Genomic DNA, 23,299 nt, shown 5'->3' with positions numbered 1-23,299 from the left:
AGCAGCTAGCCAGGTTTCAGCATATACTGGCTGACTTGGCATGATAGGAGTGGGATTGTTAACAGCAATCACAGTCCCATCATGCCTAGGTTCCAGCACTCACACATCTATGCTATCACACACACACATTCACAGATTCATTCCCTCAATCAGGCATACTCATTCAAACAACCCACCCCATCCCCTTACCTGCACTACAGCTCTCTCAATGCCGATCACAGACTTCAGCAGGGGGCGCGGCCTCCCTCGTTCTCCCCACAGAGGAGGCAGGACTGGAGCAGAGAATAGACCCTCCCACAAGTAAGCAGCAGGGCTCTTGTGATCCTGGCTGCAGATCTCACGCGGGCCGCACCTCGAGGTCCCGCGGGCCGCATTTGGCCCGCGGGCCGCATGTTGGACGCCCCTGCTCTAGGCCATACTGGATGCCACAGACAAAGAAAGAAAATGGAATCTTTCGCCAGCTGCTCTCATTGTACCCATCTTCCGCAGAATACTCCACCCCACACCCAGCTATTTGCTGTGTTGGCCGAACCTATACCCATGCACATAACATACTTATCACCAGTAAGCTCCAGTGCAAAAACACTTTAATGGGGAGAAATAAGAACAGCGACAGATCTGATTTAATCATGATGTGTAGTCACTAAACAGTGAGTTGTAGAAGGGCTGAAAACAATCACGTGAGGATTATGGCGATCACATGATGATTGGTTAAGGCCCTAATCTTAGCTTTGAGATCATATCCTTCTGTCACTGCAAGAGTAAAAGGCATCAGTGTAATAGGGGTACAAAACAAAAAACAAGAGTCTACATACCAGAAATTCTGGTAAACCTTCATGTCAAGCATTTGTTATGTAACCATATGCCAGATAACTGTACGAAAACCTCTTTACACTACACAGACAAGCAACCTACTAAATGCAACTAACATGCCACTATAAAGGTTAAATGATATCAATAATCGTGCCGTTTGGTAAAACTGTAAGCTATACGGCTGGGACAGCCCACAGGCTGTGGAATTTACCTACAGATTAGCCTTTAAACACCTATAGACTCATCCGGTGTTAAGGAGTTCCCTGCAGAACCATGGGAAGGTATTTGGGTGTAAGAGAGTGGGTTTTTATGCCGTCTGCAGGTAAGCATAACGAGTTCAAACGTTATTCTGGATGGTATTGTAAGCTGGTGGGTGGGCGGCCAAAATGGCGCACTGAAAGGTGGCATGGGAGAGCCCATTAGTAAGTAGTTGCAATGATCCAGCTGGGATATCACAAGGGATGAGTATTTTAGTATTGAATCTTGTATAAGTAAAGGACAAATTCAATATATATTTTACGAGGCAAGCCATATGTCTAAGTTCAGGAATTATAAAAGAGGCTAACTGTACTTTAGCTCTGAACTGCAGTATGAAGTCAGCATTTGCTTTCCTGATCAGAACCAAATGAATACATAGCAAAAGTATTTTCTGATGGCTATCGACAGTCATAGTGAAATATTAGGTTTGCTTGTCACTGGCACATGCTTTTCCAATTAAGAGAAGGTGATGACAGCAGATAATCAAAGGATGACAGTTTGTTGCGAGACTGCGTACAGTAGCAAGAAAAATTAAGCCAACACTTTGGAACCACCAGCACATACATTTAAGAATTTCTTCATCGTGGTAACTTAGGTAAAGATCACATTTTAAGACAAACACAATCAATTTTAACTAATAATATACAAATGATTGTATTGTTCTTGTCCATCTTAAAACGCAACATTCAAACTTTCACAGTATGGGTTGGAAAATGTATGTGAACCCCCAGGCTAATCGCTTCAACAAAAGCTGTTTGGAGTCAGGAGTTAGCAAACCTAGAGTCCAATCAATGAAACAGAATTGGACGTGTGTCTTAGAGCTACTTTAACTATTTATATATTTTTTTTATTTAGTCTACAATTCAGAACGGATGGGAACCATGCCACAGAAAACAAACTCTCAGAAGACCTACAATCAAGATTTGCATTAAGCTGAGAAGGGTTATAAAGCAACCTCAGAGTTTACATATTCATCAATCCACAGACAAATTATTTATAGATGGAGAGGATTTAGTACTGTGGCTACTCTACAAGTGGGTGCCAGCCAAGATGACTCCAAAAGCACAATGCGGAATGTTCAACGAGGTTTAAAACCAAAAAAAAATTAACAGCTAAAGGCTTGAAAGAATCATAGGAACTTTGTTCATGAGGCTACCATACACAAAACATTAAACAAGCATGGAGTCCATGGGGGAACCCCCTGCTCTTCAATTTAACATCGCTGTTCACCTGAAGTTTGTCAAAGAACACCTTGACACTCCACAACCCTACAGGGAAAATGTTTTGTGGTCCGTTTAAACTAAGGTTTAATTGTTTGGAAAGAACACACAGCACTTCGTATGGAGTAAAAATGGCACAGAATACCCACATGAAAAACATCCCAATGGTGAAGTATGGAGTAGGGAATATCACAATTTAGGGCTGCTTTGCTGCCTCTGGGATACAGGATAATTGAATGTCATGTTATATATATATATATATAAAAACCGAAAGAAAAAAAATCTGCCTTTTTAAGTGGCCCAGCCAGAGCAAAGACCTTAACCCATTAGATGCTGTGGAATTACCTAGGAATATGGCGGAAGCTTATGCAGTTGTGTAAGGTAGAACTTGTGACTTAGATGTAGATCACATTTTATGAACAATTACTGTAGAAAAACCATGCAATTCCAAAGAGTTAACTTTTTCTTGCCACTGTAACAAAAATTTAGAACCGCACTGGGGTAGGATATGCCCCGAGCTTTACCAATTACAAAACCTAGATTTACTTATCCACCAAAGATGCATTATTCTTCTAATAAGAACTATTAAAGACACCTTTCATTTACATGTTCTACTTTAAAGAATGTTTCAGCGGCACACAAAACCGATAGGACACACATGTCCCACCAACGGTCAGCTCTATATAAACAAAGTTACATCTAGTACATGACTGATGGCAGAAAATAAGGATCTTTTACCGCTGTATTCAGCAGATACGGAGCAGCAACCATCAACGAAATCCCATATTGTCCTATTTTAACCTGACCGCTACTTATCACAAGGCAGCATATTTGATAACAAAGGGAGCTGTGTTCTCTCACACACTCCTCCGCAACTGCTAAGAATCAACGCTTTAAGAATTAATAGCGCTGTAGAAGGGTTGAGAAACATATGGTGCTCCAGCTCTTGGCTAAACTACAACTCCCAGACCCTTTCTGACTTAGTCCTGCTAAGGGTCATTAATCAAGCCAGCACATACATTACTTTTTTTTGCAGGTTTATTGTCTAAACACCAACATGTTGCATATTTATTCACAAAGGCTTAGCATATTTTATCATTTAAAACACATGCCGAAAACGGTCAGAGAATCCACAGGCATGTATCCATCTTTATACATGGACACACACGGCTTGTAATATATAAAGCATGGTAATACAATTTGCCTTTAATGAGATTATAATAAACAGGTCATATAATAGTAACGGGAAATAAAAGTAGCAGTAGAACGTTCGTACTTCGTGCACAGGGTTAGCGTTAAATTCAGAGTTTTGTCAATCTCAAGCAAGACCAAAATGACCAATTTTTAATAAAAAAAATTGGTCATTTTGGTCTTGTGGGCCCCGTTCTCCCCACAGAGGAGGCAGGACTGGAGCAGAGAATAGCCCCTCCCACAAGTAAGCAGCAGGGCTCTTGTGATCCTGGCTGCCGATCTCACGCGGGCCGCACCTCGAGGTCCCGCGGGCCGCATGTTGGACGCCCCTGCTATATTATGTCATCTGCTTAGGGCATAAAAACACAACATACCCACAGCAATTCTGCTCTAATCATTCACTCTGTGGAATTGATTTAAGATTACGCCTATGACGAAGTGCAATTAACTGGGACCAAACATCATTACTACAATTTATGTACGTATGCTATGATGGTCTTTTTCTACCCAGATATGAAGGATAAACAACTAGTCTACTAATCATACATGTATGCACTTATCCTTCATGTGACCCCTAGGGGAGACCTCTGCACTCCCCCCACATCAGCCCATCATGCAGCCCTCTGGTCTTTGTAGAAATACAACTCCCACAATGCTCAATCAGCCAAAGACCATCTGTCAATGTACTTTCCTATTTATTTAGCCTAGGAGTTGCCAAGCAGTGAAGAAGTCATACAGACTGATGACTCTTGCAGCCCAGGAGGTTAAACACCATAATATTTAACCCTTTCAGTAGTGCAGTATAACTCTCTGGTAGAGTCAGAGTTTAAATACTTCAGCAGGGTATCCATTGGTGGCAACAGATTACTCTATTTAATAAGCAAGGGCAGAGGATCAAGAACGGCTGGTAGAGACTAAACCCCCATTAACTCCATGTGCACATAAAATAATCCGATAAGATTAGTGAAATGCTACAAGCAGCAACTTTACAGAGCAGTCATGCAGACCAAAACGCGGGACAAGATTAAGGACAGAACTAGCAGGGGTGGGTTTTTGTTTTTTTTTAAACTACTACTATTAGATCATAAGATCAGCTATAGCAAAATGTTCAGTTCTTAAAAGACAGAAGAAAAAAAGGCATGGTTTAAAGGCTTGTTAAAGAAACATTACAAACAAAACTAAAGTGCATAGGACAGCTGACTGGTCCCTTTAACTTTGTTTGGTCCAACTTTTCAAATGCATGGGGGGTTATAAAGCCTCAGATAAGCTTTCAGGAGATGTGTCCAGCCAAACATGTCCTACTTACCCACGCTAAGAGTTCCAGGGGGTCAAACATGCATGAGCAGAAAGTGCTCCTACTGGCTTTAATGGGAGCGCTATGGACATCCGGACCACAGAGGGGAGTTGTGTGCTGCAGCTTCTCTTAAAATAAAACGATTCATTTAATTTGTTTACTTTACCATCTTGAAACATAAAAACATAGAATTTGATGTCAAATAAGAACATTTGGCCGATCTAGTTTGCCGTTTTTTCCTGACGTAAGTCTTCGTTTGATCTTAATCAGTCCTTGATCTTGTCTTAGCCAGAGGATAGCTTTATACTTATCCTACCCATGTTTGAATAGCCTCACTGTGTTTTCCTCTACCCCCTCTGATGGAAGGTTGCGCAATTTCTCTACCACTCTCAATAAAGTAAAACTTTTACAGAACATCTAGACCACTGACCCTCTAGTTTTCAGATTACGGGAAAAAAAAAGCTCCTGTTCTAACATCTCTCCTCCTGTACTTGAAATATTGAAGACTGTATATTAAAGTACGGGAATTACAAGGCGGGGCTCCATGGAGCACTGCGGTGTCCCTTTCACAAAATACCATACGCAGAATTTTCTTTCGAAGGCGCTGGGAATGGATGCAACCATAACCAACATGAAATAACAGGAGTAACATTTCAGAAGCCATGCCACCCTTGTTCATAGAATTTGCGGAATCCTCTGTTTGTGTGTAATGTTTTCTCAGGTTACTTCCGTTGTTTAGATCAGGACAGCTAAGTCTGTTACAGATCCCTGGACTGGTGCCAGAAAGGGGGGGACACAAATCACACAGATACAAGTGTGTGCCACTTTTTACAGCGAGAAGGAGAGGGGGCTTTCCTGACATTTTATTCTGGACGTGTAATATTTATATCCCACTACTTTATTTTATCTTCTTACTACAAACGTATGTAGATTTCTGTTATTTAAACTAGAAAGGAGGGGAAGTTAGATAAAGTTTCGCATGGGTGTTCCTGTTCTCCCCGTGTGGGTTACTTGCAGTGAACCCAGTGTTAGCTACAGTTGTGCGCTCTTTTCTTGCTGGACTTCAGACACCACAGGGAACCAGCCTTAGACGTGAAGCCAGCGTATTGTCACAAGTACTGATACATTTTGGCATAGTTTTGTAACAATACAAGTCTTGCATAAAGATGTTCGATACCATTTGAGGCATAAATATTTACATGACTACGTTGCGTTCCACATCGCGTGTGACTCAATCACCTTCATGTTCCAATCTTGAAAGGGCTCCCAAGTTGCGAGAACTAGCTTCTCAAACAGCAGTGGATCAATGTGGGTATTACCATAACAAAAAGACATAAAAAAGTATGGCGGGAGTTCACTTCCAGGAAGGTGGTAAGCAACAGATGACTCTTCCAAAACGATGCTACATATCTGGACCCAAGCGATTAACTAAAGAACACAGATTTATACAATACAAGCCATCCTCTTCAGGATAGATTCCAATACAAGGTATATAGAAGGCAACTAAACACAAAACACCAATGTATATACACTAGGGCTGCAACTAACGATTTTCATAATCGATTAGTTGGCCGATTATTTTTTCCATTAATCGATCGGGTAAAAAAAAAAAAAAATGCAAATTTTTCGTTTATTTTAAATAAAAACATATAATTTACAATGGCATTTCACGATTCGCCTTCTTATTTTACTGACATAATAATTAAAGCTATATTTTAACAAGAACTCAAAAAATACTAAAAAAAGCTTTACTAGTAAATATTCATGTAAACTATTTTTGCCCAGTTATGCACATCTCACCCCCAGCTTGCCTCTCTGTCCCAGAAATGCATATCAGGAGGGGTATAAGGCATATCAGGGGACAGAGTGGCATCTCTGTTTGAGATCGGATTATAGAAGGACGGGAGTTTTTCAGAGCGTTTGCTCTGAAAAACAATTTTATAAATCGATAAAAATCGATTCAACTAATCGATTATGAAAATCGTTGACAGCGATTTTCATAATCGATTATTATCGATTCGTTGTTGCAGCCCTAATATACACTTTGGCTCCATAAGAGCCAACTCTTACAAAATATGTGCAATTTCAAAATTTCATCTTCGTTAGTGCAGTACTAGTAGACACGAGAGAGACTGAAATTTAATATTTGGAAGGAATGTGTCCATAACCCCTTCCCTCCATTACTGCCATCGATACTTCAGTTTCTCTCCAGCCTATATGCAATTTCACATTTACAGAAGTTCATAAAACCAAAGAAAATGTTTGAGACGGTAAATTCCTAGGCTCCAGTAGATCTATGTTTTCCGTTCCTCCTCCTGTCTGTGCTTAACTATCACATCCTATATAATTTCTATACCTATCACAACTTTATTCAATTAGATATTTTGTATAAAATCCAGAGATTTTGAAACTCTACTCATCCGTTAAAAGTACTGCAAATGTAAAAGGCCCGTGAAAGAATATACAAGGGGAAAGAAATACACACAGCAGCACAAATTTGGGATGTTTGCACTCCCGTGTAACGTCTGCTCATTAAGCAAAGGGGACAGACCAGCTGACAAAGCATGCTCCGCTCTTGTGAAATGTCTAACACATCTGTTACAGCAGTGACCTTAACAGGTTAGTATAATAATATTAATTTTATACTATCTTGTCATGTCTACAATTTAGAAAGTCTAGATATACAGTTGCACATTTTCTTTTTATTCTTTGTTCATTTCCTGAAGGGTGAAAAGGAATAAAAACAAGTAGTGGGTACAGAAAAAGAAAATTGTGAAGGATTCTGCGTGTGGCATAAACTCAAATAGCAAATAACTTGTGTGTGTATATATATTAGAGGATGCACCGAAATGTGTGGCCGAAACACATCGGCTGAAAATTGCATTAATCCACAAAATGCTGAAATAAAAGCCTGCAGTTCTGGTTAGGGGGTGGGAGAAGGTGTATGAACGAGTATGCATGAATGATTGAGTATCTGTTAATGATTAGTATCTGTGGGTGAATGAGTAAATTAATGTGCGTGTGATATATTATATTAAATATATATGATTGCTAACAATCACACTCCTATCATGTCCAGGTTCCAGCATGTACTGGTTGCCTGGGCATGATAGGAGTGTGATTGCTGTTAATTATATATATATATTATTGATTTTCTGTCCAATTTTTGCGTCTTTCTTCCATGGCCGAGCAGCTGCATGCAAGCCCCACATCACCAAGTACAATGGCAATTGAGCAGTATAAAAGCACACCGCCACTGGACTCTGGAGCAGTGGAAACGTGTTCTGTAAAGAGACAAATCACACTTCTCTGTTTGGCAGTCTGATGGGCGAGGCTGGGTTTGGCGGATGCCAGGAAAGCGTTACCTGTCTGGCTGCACTGTGCCAACTGTAAAGTTTGGTGGAGGAGGCAAAAATGGTATGGAGCCGTTTTTTTTTCAGGGGTTGGGCCCCTTCCTTCCAGTGAAGGAAATCTTAATGCTTCAGCATATTCTGTTTATAGACTTCAATTCTTCTCAGAGAGAAAAGTCTACACGTTAAAAAATATAAGTTGACACAGGCTGTCCAATGTTTCCTGAACCTCCTACCATTCTTTTTAGAATCTGATCTGTGAGATAGTAATTTATTCATTACAATAAAAGGCAAAAATAGGCAGAAAAAAGAACTGAATTATTAAATATTGATGAATGTTATGTTTATTACTTTGTGGTTTGAACTGTGGATGGAAATATTGTGTCCTCAGATTAGTGTAAAACTGTACCCTTCAAAGGAACACAGTCAGACTGATAACTTCAAAGCCTCTTAAATACTGACCTTGTAGATAACCCTTATCTGATTAAGGTGCTAGCCCTGCCTTCCCAGTAAACTGACCTGGTCCCAGCATGTGACCTTTCCATTAAGACTTAATAGTGTGCAAAAAAGAAGCACCCTCCATAAGAGCAGGATACTTATATCCTTTTGTTATTGTGTATGGCAGAGTATTATTTGTTGCAATAAGTAGCATATTTATTTTGTGTGCGACATGCAGGTACTCCCCAAAACACCATCTTTTGCCATTTGAGAAGCTAGTTATCACAACTTGGAATCCTCTTGGAGATCAGAACATGACTGTCACACGAAACAGCATGCAGCGTAATCACACACGTATGTAACAAACAAGTGGGGGCCAGAAGGCAGACACACCACTTTCCCCCCCCCCTACCAAAACAGGGCTGAGTCTTTGGGGGCTCAGCTAAATTGTAGCTTCAGGTGACCCAATGGTGCTTATCTTAACTCATCTGAAGCCATACATGAAGTGTCGGTGCCAAATAAGTGCCAGTGAGAGCATCGCAGGCCCCAGCCAATGGCTGGTAAGTTAAAAAAAAAAAAAAAAATGCACCCTCTACCACCAGCCATAGGCCAGGGCAATTTAAGAGTGGGTATATAAAAAGTGCAATCACAATACAGGTTGGTTGGCGATAGGGAAAAAAAATATTCATTTTTACTACTTCTATTTGAAAGCTAGAGAATTCACCTTACATACAAACATTTGTTTAGTTAAAGAAAGACACAAACCTGAAAGTTTTAAATCTAATTGGCTAAAACAAGCGATTACATAGGAGTTCCATTAAGCAAATGACTAACGTGGTTACTGTGACGGAACCCTCCATCACTGGGGCCACTGGAGAGGCCTTGAAAGCCAGCCTCCTCCCTACCGACCCACCGACTATGGGCCCCGGCTTTGTAAAGAGTTATGCGTCTACCCCCAGCAGTATATCATCTCATCACTTGCTGAGGGGATTATCTCTGGCAGACAGCCAGGATCTGCAACCAGCCATTGTTTTAGTTTAATGTCAGACCCCCCCCCCACCAACCCTATGGTGCACTACTATGTTGTATAAGTCAGCCCCCCCCCCCAGTTCTACCACTACAGACATTTACCCCAAACCATCCCTGGAACTGATTTCGGCCAGTAATAGATCGATAGTGTACTGTTAATCCCCGTTTTGGTTATACCCTACACTGAGTCTCTGCTAGTGACTGGGAAACCGGGGAAAGAGTGCTTTGTCCCAGGCTCAGGGAGCACAAATCAGCGGAGGTAGTCGGTCGGACTATCCAGCTCCGGGACAAAACGCAAGTGACCGATACAATGCTGTGCTGCTCTTTTTACATATCCCCGGCTAGGATTATATATACTTGATAAATGCAGGATTACTTTTTCTTGCATCATGAGAACAAAGTCAACAAAACCTTGCTTTGTCTGCAATCTTTTTCATAACTATGTTCAGTTTTTGATATTGGTCTCTCCCATTGTAAACTACTCTTTATTTTTAACCACTGGATGCACTATTAAGACTAAAAAAAAAAAAAAAAAAAAAAAAGAGTCACAACCACCACCAGACTGTTGCGTTTCCCATTGGTATGGTTTCCATACAGACCTTGTTATGGTCTTTGATTGCTCATCTAATCAATGTCACGGATCAAACAGGATGTGATTGTTACGTGGGGAGAGAAGACAGAACACAGGAAAAAAAGCTTGCTTCTCTTTAAAGAACAGAAACAATTAGAGACCCCAGTGATGTTGCCATGACATCACCAGGAACGGAGGTCTAACATCTCCAGTCATGCTCTACAGTTTTCCAATAAATTGCCAGTAGAAAACAAAAAAAACAAAAAAACACTTTTGGTGCCAAACAATAATGGGTGGGGGAAATGAGTGTGTTGGGGGGAATCCTTAAAAACCTTATGCTGGTGGGCACTACTATACTAAGGGGATGTCGTTGAATACTATTTGGGGTTTCCCCCCAGCAATGGCAACAATCCTGCAGAAGGAACACTAAGCAAAACCGTAAGCATTTTCTCTCTCAGTCTTTGCATGTTAGTGCTAATATTGGGTTATGTGTATGAAATATGCTTTCAAATGAAAGGAAGAGCCATGGTAAAAAGGCAATACATAAATTTGTGTGGGTACATTAAACGTGGGCTCACGGTTAACATATATACTGTATACAATAGCAAAAAAGCTCAGGTGCGCTACAAATGCATTGCTGAAAAACAAGGGACATGCTAAGGACAGACCTAAATTAACTATAGTGAATTGTACATGGTTGACCTGCTTTAACTCATCAGAGAGATAAGCAACATAATTCAAGCAGTAATAATTGTATTGTATATTAGGGTACCCATTGGCAGTGGTGGATTACATTTAGTATGAGGCTCCAGGTAGATTGAGGTCAGTCCTACTTGGGAAGTAAGGAGTAACCCTAAAAACAGATACCTACCTACAGGGCTACAATTTACCTAAAAACTATTCCTTATAAGCAATTCCAGATTGCAAAAACAGTATCTTATTTGACAGGACTGTGCGACGTGATTTCCCATAGTTGGAATGCACAAAACTGGTCCAAGCAAACCACTTCTGCAATTCTGTAAGGGACTAAATCTCCCAGCCGCTTAAAGTCTATCTTTCCCTTGATTACTACCGTTAAATTATTAAAATCACATTCATTTGAACTTCCCATAAAAAAATAAAAAAAATAATTAACTTTGATCTAGCAGTCTAAGAGACAGTCTACTGCCCACCAAGAAATAATCCATTTTAACATACTAGTAGCAAGTAGATTTATACGTATTTACTAATGCAAAATAAACACCCCTCTGCTCCAGTTTTGGCTGATCAAACCAGCCAATCGCTCCCATTGAAGTCAATGGGAGCACATTCTGTGCATGCCCGCGGAGGAGGGGGTCTCCTTGGAAAACTTGCTAGAGTCCGTGAGGGTCTAACTACGCATGCACGCTGCCCTGCAGGAAAGGAATTTGACGGGACACATCCCGCACGAGGCAAACCAGTAAAATATTTAAATAAGCTGAAGTAGATGGATCCACTCTCTGTAGCCAGAAGGAGCAAGCTCTTTGCTTCTATGTTGCTGACCAGATGGAAATGTTATAATCTGTAAAGTGTAAAGCATCAGCCAAAACAAGGTGGGCTGAAAATGTTTGCTGTCCCAAAGTTAAATTCTTCTAATTATTATTCAAACATTGTACGGTCACAAACCTGTCACATCAAAGGTTAAAACGTAAGGCTACTCTCAATAATACTTCAAAGATATAGTATTTATAAGCAACAGATCCCCAGCTTCACACAGTCCACAAAGGCCATAACTTTGTCAAGACTTTTGTGAATAAACCTACAAACAAAACCAAACTTTTATCACACACATATATATACACACAGTATTTTTTCTTCTTCAATGATCTGATGTGCCATGTGTCGCCTGTAGAGGCTAATCTTCAATCTCTATTTTGTTGCCATCTGGGTTTCACGGATGGCCAACAGAATAGGAAGAGGCAGAATGTTTGTTGTGAGATACAAGTCAGCAGTGCTTTCAGTGATCGTGACATCTTAGAAGGACACCACAATGAGTCACAAGGGGCAGCCAGGAGCTCTGTGCCCTCAAAGAGAAGCAATCCACAGTACGCCATTAATCTCGTAACACAAACCGAGGCTTAAAATATACATTACTCTCCTCGTGAACGCTAGAAATGCATGCATATGCCTCCATGAACTGGAACACACACAAATACATTTTCATGGCCATTCAAGCTCTCATCATCAAGCGACCCATCTTATACATTTCTCACAATTAATCTCATAGACTGAAGTAGTTTGCAGAGTCATTTGTTAACAGACAGCATTCTATACAGGAGGAGGAGAATGCTATAAATCAGTGGAATGACACTTATAATAATAGCAGGTGTATACGGTGCTAAGCGAGCAGATCTTCCTTTAGATGTAGGCAGGTTCCCATTCAGAGTCCAGCTGACATGGACGACAGATAAAGACATACAGCCTCTCTCCTTTACTACGCGTCGATACTTTTTATTGGGCCAACGTAGGTAATGATGTAAATTTACATGTTTTTTGGGGACCTCAGGAGGTCTGTTCTTCAGGTGGAATAAGGAATTGAATTCCACCTGAAGAAGAGACCTCTGATGTCTTGACAGAATATGCAAATTTACATCTTGTTTATTGAGCAAAAGAAACTATGAACTTACGCTAAAAGACCCCATAGTTACCGGACAGGGGAGCGACAGCCAAGCTTACGACGGAATTGGTTGATTAGCAAACACTCCGACAGTTTTAACTCTCTCCTGATCACGGGCACAACGTTAGCTGTCACGTGTTTAATTCCGCATGGGTAGACTAGCTGCATGCCTGCACCTGTGCCTGACATTGATAAACGATTTACTCCACAAACATCTAAGACTATTCTACAATGATAATCAAACTCTTGTTTTACCATTTAACCAAATAATCAGCAAAAATATACATCGGTGACTTTAGGCAAGAAGTTAACGACACTAAGAATTAATACGTTTCCAATTAATCACGGAAAAAAGGTGAACTCCGTTACTCTGCTTCTTAAACACTATTACGGAATAAATACAATGATACTACAACAGAGGAGGCGCAAAAAACAATCAGAGTGATTCCAGACGCAAGGACACTTAAGATTTTTTATTTGCAGTTAGACTTTATAAATTTATAAAGTTATATACAGTTTGCAATCACTTTTATTTCCTGTATTTCCACAGTTGGGTGCAAAGGTTATGCGACTAGATAATTGCCAAGGCATGCATTTTTTAAAGTTTTCATTAAAACAGAAAGACTCACCAGACAACTCCAAAGGCTCCGTAGCCGATTGGCCGATCAGGTTCAATATCCAATTGCTGAGCATGATGAGAGTGTTGATGATGGTGAGCTTTCACGGCCGCCGCTTGCACCTGCGCAGGGGCTACAGCCGCAGCTGGCCCTGGGGCCTGTCCAGGAGCAGGAGATGGGAAGTACGGCTGGGCCTGGCCTGGATTCAGCATAGCTGCTGCAGCGGCGGCGGCAGCAGCAGCTGCAGCGGCGGCAGCTGAGGAAGAGGAGGCAGAGGAAGAAGAAACATGCTGCTGGACAGGGTGCACAGCAGCAGCTGAGCCTGGGTGCAAATGATGCTGGGGATGAAGGTGGTGGTGATGGTGTAAGTGAGGAGGGGGCAAGTGGGCCAGATGATGGTGGTGGTGATGGTGGTGACCCCCAGCCGCCGTTGACGTACCCCCATTGTACGCCGCCATCATTGTTGCACTGGTAGATGTGCCACAAAGAGACATTCGCAGAAATGCCCTCCAAAGTCTCAGACTGATGGACCGACCTGTCACTGGGCCATTAAGGTAATACCCAGGACTACTCAGACAGAGTAATCATGCTACATGAAATCCTGTTTCCACCTCCTCAGACCCAAAAAAGCCTGAGCGACAGTAAAAAAATAAAATAAAACCAAAAAAAACTTTTGAGCTTAAAACTTTTTAGAAAGTAAAACACAAATAAACCCAACCCAACCCACCCCCCGGGGACCAGTGTTTTATAATAAATACTAAAATGCCATGTTCGCTTCACATTTGGGATTTATACACTAACTTCTCCCTCAATCCTACTTCAAGGCGATGCCACAGACTGCGAAATCTAAAAAGTATGTGGCAACCTGGTCCTTCCATCCCACATTCTACTCTAGCCTGGGAGAGAGACACCCACCATCCCAGGCCAGCCCTCCAGTAAATACATATACACAGAGTCACAGGCTCCCTAATACACCGGGGGGGGGGGGGGGGCAGCACAGGCAGATACCAATGTAATTTAAATCCTGCTGCCCTTTTATGGGGGGGGGGGGCAAGCGAATGGGAGGAGGGAAGGCAGAGGGGCAAGAAATGGGAGGTTTGACAGCTGCCCAGGCCAGTCACCGTGTCCCAAAACAGACAAGAGATGAAGAGGTGGGGTAGGGGTGGAATGGTAAGATAGGTGGGGCAGAACAGGGCAAGTAGTTAAAGAGAGAATGGATGATAAATGAGGGGAAGGTGAAGGGGTATTAACATAGAGAACGGTAGCCCAGCCACACCATCCTTATGACAAGCGAGAGGAGGTATCCCGACTTCCCACCGCTGGCTGCTCTCCGCGTCCTCTCTTCAGCAGGCAGGTGCCTTTAAGTAATTATGATTAATGACAGCTCCACGGCCACGACCGGGAAGTGCCCGAGCTGAGGGACGGGGCAATAGAGAGCGGAGGTCGGAGCAAAAATCCACCGGGTTCCCAGCCACCTCTGTCCGACCAGTCAGAGGCTGCCAAGCCAAGCGGAGGCTGCGAGACGCGGGCAGCCCAGCCACCTGACGCCGCGACTGATTGACACTAACTAGATCCAATCGGAACCACCTGTTTTTCACCATCTACCAATGACATTGAAGAAGTTGGAACAGAGGCGGCACAACAATGGTAGCAAAACGAAGGCGGGATCAGGAAAATAACCAGTGAAATAAATAGGCGTGGTTTCTAAGGAGATTCCCAGTGATTGGCAAGGGCGGTAACAAATAGGAAAGGTAAACTTGCAGCACTGAACACGCCCTCACTGACCTGCTCAGAAGGTAACGCACTTAACCCTTTCGTTAATAAAATGGCTCTTTCTCTGGTGGTTCTGTTCAGGTTGCAGCGATTTCCTTTCGGCAGCGAAAATGTTAAAGGCTTTTATGTTGATATATGGATATGTGACCCCTGCTGGGCAGCCGGGGCACTGCGGCTTCTGTAGTCATAATAAGGGGATCTCGCATTACTCACTTCATCGTGAGTGCAGTTAACCAGTAGGGGAGGGGGCATCCTCTATAAACAGAGGCCTGTTAAGGTCACCCAGCTGGGTACTAGTTGCCTTATGATCTGCGCCCAGCTAAAGATAACCTAATAGCTAACCAGGTAATGGGTTTCTTGGGTACATCAAAGCTCCCCTGTTTATTCTTGACCATCTGGCATCATTCACCCAGGGGCCATGTCAGTTCAAAGGACAGATAAAGAAATGCCAGCTGTATCTGTGATAGATTCCTAGAGGAAGGCATCACAATCTTTGTAGGCAGAAGCAAATCCAATTTAAAGCCAGTTATAATAGTATGTTGCAATACGGTGGCCATGGTGGGGAGGGAGGTGGTAAATGCAAACTTTGTGAGGCCCAGTAACATGCATTGTGTGTGTATATGTGTGTCTATTAACACTATATAGAACTGTTTGCCTCTCTGCCTCCCTGATATTCTTTTTAACCCCCTATATGCCACTCTGCCTCCATACGACTTACCAGTGCATCCCTAGACTTCTCCCCGTGCTTCAGATTCCTTGGTGTGTAGTGGTGGCAGCCGGTGAAGGTCTGCGCGCATCCGCTGCTGTTGCCAGAACTTAAGCCAGGGCTTCTATGAATGAGCACCAGAAGGTCATGTGATGCCTGCGCTCCGTCGTAGAAGCCCCGGCAAAAGTGGCAGCTGAGGTTGCATGGCACAGACCTCCACCGGCTGCCGGACGGGAGGATCCAGGTCCCCTGCAGCGCCGCGGGGATCTGGATCTTAGTTTTGTAGTCAGACTTCTGTTTGAGGTCTGATTAGAAGACAACCTCGAATATAAGACAGTGGTTATTTTTCAGAGTATTTGCTGTATGTGTGTGTATATATATATATACGATGTCAAAAAATAGAGTATTGCAGAGTATGCGGTGATACCTTTTTTATTGGACTAACATAATATTAAAAAGACAAGCTTTCGAGAGTTATCGAAAGCTTGTCTTTTTAATATTATGTTAGTCCAATAAAAAAGGTATCACCGCATACTCTGCAATACTCTATTTTTTGACATCGTGTCTACTGGACTAATACGGCTTCACCCTTTTACATATATATATATATATATATATATATATATATATATATATATATATATATATATATATATATATATATAGAATGTAAATAAAGTTGATGCACTCAGTGGGTCTTCATTTTATAAAGTTTATCGGCTTAGTGAAGGTCCAACCTTTCAGCTCTCAATTAGCCTTTCTCAAGAACCAAGAAGAATATATATATATATATATATATATATAATAGACAGGATTTTAAAATTCCTTTGTATCCAAGTATTACTGACTCTTAAACTTAAAATGAGGATTTTCTATGTATTTTACATTTTTGGCCAGAACAACATATGGAGACTTTTAATGACTTTGAATTTGTGACTTGCTACACTATCTTCAAAATGAGGCATCCTCTGAGCGATCGGTTCCTGGCCTAGCAGTTCCATCCTTTTTGGATGTTTCCGGATGACCTTCTGTGTTGCATTCATTTGACCAATAAGGTAGCCTTGATATGAGGACCAATAGCAATGGATACCTAGGTGGGTGTGCGGTGCACACAGGTTCAGGGGTCCATGTGATGCTGCTTTATACCGTATTCTATATATGCCACTAACACAGTAAGTTGACTTTATATATTGCTGCTGTTAAACTTGTGGGACGCCTAGAAACACAATTCACACAAAATGCACAGAGACCCCACCCCTTGTTTTGACATCATTGTCCAGTTGGCTCCACCACTTGTTTTATGACATCATTGACCATCATTGTAAGGCCTGTAACAGCTGAAGTAATGCGCTCGATGGAAACACATTTAGTCTTATTAGTAACTCCCCAAACTAAACACAAAGAAAGGGGGCATATTGGGTCCGGTCACAATATATAACCCTCCCTTTTACATTATTAAAGTCAGTTTCACCGGAGGTTAATCTGTTCTCTCTGTGAGTATTTGGCTCATCAGGCCTTTTTTTAAATGAAAAGGTCAATTTCTGTAGGTAGGCTTCCTTAGCAGCTGACTGGGTGTTATATGTGTCTGACATGGAACATATTTTTACATTTCTGTCCCCACTGCTAAATTCTTTAAGTCAAATAAAATGTGTATGCTTCATGGAGGTTACATTGCCTTCTAGGAGGGTCAAGTCATTGGTCTTGGTTTTAAGTCACTGAAAAAATCCTCACCGGCCTATATGTATTATTAAAATCTGTAAAATAAAAATTATTTTGTGAAACCCATTTTAACGTTGGCATGATTTCAAACGCATGGAGGAATTATCCCGAATCCTCCCTTTCACATTCACCTCTGTTACATCTCCAGCTTCTAAGCTTGCGGTAGATGTGTTTGGCTGCTTTGAGAGATAAAAGTGGTGAGAAAAATGGGACCACAGAGAGTGTGCTGCAGCTTCTCCTAAAGGTAAGTGGTTTATAGCTTTTTTCCGTACAGGTAAGTAATGCATATTAAATTTAATTAATCATTGATGGGGATGTATGGGAAACTAGACTGTGTATCCGATCTGTGTTTGTCAGCAACATATTAAATGTAAGTGTCCTTGGGAAAAAAATGGCCGTTGTGGTTGCCCTACTCTGTTGTCCATTTCCACAAGGCTGTTGCAAACACAAATCGCCATTCATGGTTCCAAAGCAGGACTTTATTACCAAACACCTGGAAAGATATTCATTCCTCTGGTGCTTTTTACATCGAAACCAGATGGTACATTAAAAACATGCGCATTGAGCATTCTTTATTAACCTATACACACAGTTTTGATTAATACAACTTCTAAATAACATTTTTTACATATAGCAATGTTCTCATCTGTTCGATATATATCTATTAGTTTCAGGGCACACCCGGTGGAAAAAGAAAATAGCCCTCACCCTATTTATTTCTATAAATAGATGCATTAAGTGCACCTGCCCCAAGATACCAGACACAATAGCCGACAGGTAAGCACATGAATAGCATTTGAAACCTCCCTGATTAACCAGATCTGCCCTGGTTATTCTTGTAAAGGAGTCACTATACATACAATTATATTAATAGCAGCATGTCCCATAAAATAATATATTTCTTCTTGAATGTAAAATACAGCATTGTATGTTATAATGTAGGCTAGTACTGACCAAAACTTTGGTTTTATTTTATTTATAAAAAAAATTGAAGACTGCTGTCATTAGTCATGCAATATTTTGAGTGACTTCCCCTGCTGAAGCCGATTCTTCTTTTGGTGTAGTCTTCTGTTGCTGTAGCCCATCTGCTTCACGGTTTGACGTGTGTACGTCCAGAGATGTTATTCTGCATATCTTGTTTGGAGTGGGTATTCGAGTTACTGTTGCCTTTGTCATCTCAAACCGGTCTGCCCATTCTCCTGTGACCTCTGACATCAACAAGGCATTTTACGTCCACACAACTGCCGCTCACTGGATATTTTCTCTTTTTCTGACCATTATCTGTAAACCCTAGAGATGTTTGTGCGTGAAAATCCCAGTAGATCAACAGTTTCTGAAATACTCGGACCAGCCCAATCCGGCACCAACAACCATGCCACGTTCAAAGTCACTTAAATAACCTACTTCTTTCCCATTCTGATGCTCGGTTTAAACTTCAACAAGTTGTCTTGACCACATCTACATGCCTAAATGCATTGAGTTGCTGCCATGTGATTAGCTGATTAGCTATTTGTGTTAACAAGCAATTGAACAGGTGTACCAAATAAAGTGGCCAGTGAGTGTATATTGTGTGATTATCCTTCTGAAATCTCAGGACCTATTGCAGTTAATACAAAATTACACTCACCATTAGGGGCCCTGGTTTGTCCAAATTCCAATCTCATTTGGGGTTCTGTTCCTTTACAGTGTTAATCAGAGCCGTAGCTAGCTCCTTTTGCGCCTGAAGCAAGAATGGAAAATTGTGCCCCCCATTGTGCTATTTTTTTTACAGAGGTTATTTTATTTACACTGCCCTTACACACTGCCTTTACACACACCTGCCCATTAACACGCATATACGCATACACTGCCATTACACACGACTGCCCATAAACACACATATACGCATACACTGCCCTTATACACACCTGCCCATTAACACGCGTATACACATACACTGCCTTTACACACACGCGCCCATAAACACACATATACGCATACACTTTCCTTAGACAAGCCTGTCCATACACACGTGTCTGCGAAAGATTGGTCTTTCTTTGTGCTAACTAACCTATCGGTTTTCTCAGCACAAGAGAGACCAGGACCGGAGAACCACTCTGGCACTAGTTCTTACATGTTTGGTGGCTAAGAGGGGTTGACGTAGTGGCCGGTGTAGCCACATCCCTGAAATGAAATGAGGTTGCTATGTCATCCTAGATAAATTTATTTTGCATGTTTCCTTCTCTCTGGCCTTGTAAGGTTTTTCTGTTAATCGAGATAAACATGCAGGTATAGGTTCACCCTTGTATTTGATATTTTTTCTTTAGAATAAAAGGTGTGATAAAATGTCCTGTTCCGTAGACACTCCCAGTTATGCTGTATAGCCCCTTCTTTGCAACATGTTTTCTATAGGCAGTGCTTGCAATTAAGGGCCAATAGTGGCTTTACTGCTTGCAGGCATCTTTAAATAGCTAGATTTGGCCTCTGGGAACAAAAAGCTATTTTTATAGCCAATAAATTAGTCAGTCTATAGTAGTATTGTAGAAATTCTTTAAAAATCAAAAGGCCATATATGGGGACCACACGGAGAAAATAACTGTGTGTGTATGTGTGCCAATGTGTGTGAGTACCTGTGTGTAAGTATGTTACTGTGTGTGTGAGTATATGTCTGTAAGTATGTTACAGTGTTTGTTGTCAGCCAAAAAGGGTAGAGGTGTATGTATATGTTACTGTGTGTGTAAGTATGTCAATGCTTGTGTGCGTGTGTGTGTTAGTATGCTAGTGGGTGTAAGCATGTCACTGTGAATGTGTAACTATGTTGCTATGTGTAGGAAGAGCTTGGGGGCCTCACCATAAATCTTGTAGAAGGGCCCCGGCATTTTTCTTACACCAGTGGAGAGAGATGAGTATTTGGAGAAAGTAAATGTTCAGGTAACGTGTCTTTATCCACGCCAATCGTTTACCAGACCAATTTGGCATGTTCTGAAAATATCTCTTTAGATAAGACATTCTCCTCTCAGCTCAGCTTTCAACATAACACAGTTCAGTCATGCTTTTTTCCACCAAAGTATAAATGGTTTCCTCTTCTTTTCATCTACAGAATAACTGCGATGTATTGTACTGTATCTAAAGCTTTAACAATAATCTAATTCTGCTTAAACTTTTGAAACGCAGAGGACATAGTAAAATTATCATGCCATTATGCTTATCTTACTGGCACTCAGGGAGTTAACAATAAGCACATTGGGGATTTCTTTATCTCCTTTGTCCTCCATAAGTGATCAGGACAGACATGTGATTGGCTTTACTCAAAGGAATTTATCAATATAACTACCGGTATTTTTAATTTAGTCATAACATTCATGACTATATTCAGTAATTGGTACTCATTATTGCATCGTTCTGCTTTCCCCCAGCTCACAATTCCTAATGTTCTTGTCTTTTATTAGAAACAAAGATTTTCTATTTTCGATAGTCTTGTAATCATCCTGGTTATGTATATCAAAAGTCAGAGGGATCAATATCTGATTTTTTTTATAGAACTAAAAAAGCTGCCTGCACTTTTATATGGATTTGCCTTCTAAAATTAAAAATGCTTGGTATGTTATTTATTTGAAATGTGAAACCCAGTTAGCTCCCAAGAATGTTTCGAGAAACCTTTGTTTATCCATAATTCAGAGCTAATACCCGTGCAGTTACTTTTGGTCAGATTCATCTTTACCTCTTTACCAGTTTGTCCTAGTCTGTCAATTCTAGCCTTTGTCATACCTTTTGGATGTATATACTGTAAGAAGCGCTGCTGGTGCCATATAAATAAGATAATAATAATAATACAAAGAAAGAATGGTGAATACAGCATTTGGGCCCTAGGCAAAAATAAGTTATCATTTCTGCAAGTAATGAAAACAATGGTTTTGCATAAAGCAAGGAATGCAATATCTATGATCACAAACATTTTTTGAAGAAAATATATTACAATAATATAAATTTATTGGCAAATTGTTTGACACTTATATAGTTCTCTCTCGTGCATCATCTAAGGGGCCCCTTAGACCTTTGGACAATAACCTGTTGCTTAATTTGTTTATGTGCTAGGGCTATAGCCTCCATAGCATCCTGTATCCATGCAGCATGTTCTTTAGAGGCAGAGCACCAGCATATGATGTCATATCACAGCCAACCCCTGCTGCATTCTTTGATCATATTCCCTGGCCATCCCTTATTTCTTTGTATCATATCACAGCCATACCTGGGAGGTCTCCGGGTTTTAGCCATAGACTCCAGGAGAAGAGGTGCTTCTCCGACTCACCAATGGAAAACCGTGGGTCACAGTAGCGGCGTCCTACTCCCTCACCCGTTTCCCATTTAAACAGCTGTGTGTCCTGTCACATCAGCAGGACCGTTCACTGACATCAGCGGGACCATACAGGAGGGCTCCGGGTAGCATGAGCCATAAAGTTCCTTGATATGATAACAGCATATAACATCACAAGCAGAGTTGTCAATGGCCCTGAGGAAAGTGATAGCCAGGGTGCTATCCTGGGTCAGGTCTAGGATGCCCCCAACCAAGATACACTACTGTGCAACACGTCTCCTAATGTTAATCAGGACATGGTATGGATTGTATGAGGATTGTATAGATATATGGGGATAATTATCTATACTTGTCCTTTTCTTCTTCTAGGATATATTCCAAGCTTCTGTACACTTCATTGGGTACACGAGGTTACTGCGTGGTTATACAGACTGTAGACTTAATAAAGGTACATGGCACTATCAAGCGTTGGGCATCATTTTCACATTGAGGTCAAAACAAATGCATCCATGAAACCTTTTTTTTTAGAACATGGCCACAAGAAGTCATATAATAAGACTAACTAGCTGCTTAGGGCCACCATTGTTCTATAGAGCTTCCTACCAAGAACTTATGCAAGTCTTACAGAGAATTATACTAATGTTACTTTACTAGAACTGTAAAACTATTGTGATATTATAATTTATTAGGCCCAGGAAATGCCATACGGCCATTACAATGAGATGAAAAAAAACAAAAACATACTGGTACAGAAGGCTCTACACAAGACAGAAAACAGGTTTGACTACACAATATAGATGACCTATGGATCCAGGGCCGGCCCGACAATGGAGCCGAGTGGGGCAACCGCTCCAGGCGGCACTTTTGAAGGGGGCACTTTGCCGCCCCAAGCTCTTTTTTTGGTTTTCGCTTACCAAGCTGTCGGTACCCGCTCGGCGCCCCTCTCTCTCTCTCTCTCTGCGGCGAGTCTCCCTGTTCGGTCTCAGTGCCGGCTTATAATGCTGAGTGCCGGAAAATTACCTCATTTCCGGTGCTCAGCATTACAAGCCGGCACCGAGACCGAACAGGGAGACTCGCCGCAGGACTGCTGAAAGGTAAGTACAAGGGGGGGGGGGGTAAGGGTAGATAATAGGGAGGGAGGGAGAGGAAGGGTAGATAATGGGGGGGGGGGAGAGGAAGGGTAGATAAGGGGGGGGCGGCATTTTAAAATTCGCCCCATGGGCCGGCCCTGTATGGATCTGGTCATAGGTCTGACCCGGCAATGGGTGCCACCACCAGGTTCCCTACTATGTTAGCAGGTGCATGCACAGACAAGGGCATATAAAATAAGATGGGGTTGGGGGTAGAGGTACCAATGACACAAGGTACAGCACCTGATAGAACAAGGATGA

At 41.6% G+C, this 23,299-nt stretch overlaps 1 protein-coding gene across 1 annotated transcript in view; it reads right to left on the bottom strand.

Annotated features, from left to right (window-relative positions):
- LOC149289654 (serine/threonine-protein kinase NLK-like) overlaps nucleotides 1-13,910 on the bottom strand; it is a 75,074-nt gene extending 61,164 nt beyond the window's left edge. The window contains exon 1 of the mRNA XM_089490295.1: nucleotides 13,429-13,910. Within this exon, the coding sequence (XP_089346421.1) occupies nucleotides 13,429-13,910 (482 nt within the window). The remainder of the gene's footprint in view (nucleotides 1-13,428) is intronic.
- Between the last annotated feature and the right edge of the window lie 9,389 nt (nucleotides 13,911-23,299).

This window comes from Sceloporus occidentalis, unplaced genomic scaffold (assembly GCF_023333645.1).
Source record: "Sceloporus occidentalis isolate IW3139 unplaced genomic scaffold, rSceOcc1.0.p SCAF_43, whole genome shotgun sequence".
Lineage (NCBI taxonomy): Eukaryota > Metazoa > Chordata > Lepidosauria > Squamata > Phrynosomatidae > Sceloporus > Sceloporus occidentalis.
Note: the sequence above shows the minus strand (reverse complement) of the source record. Positions and strands in the feature narration are given on the sequence as shown.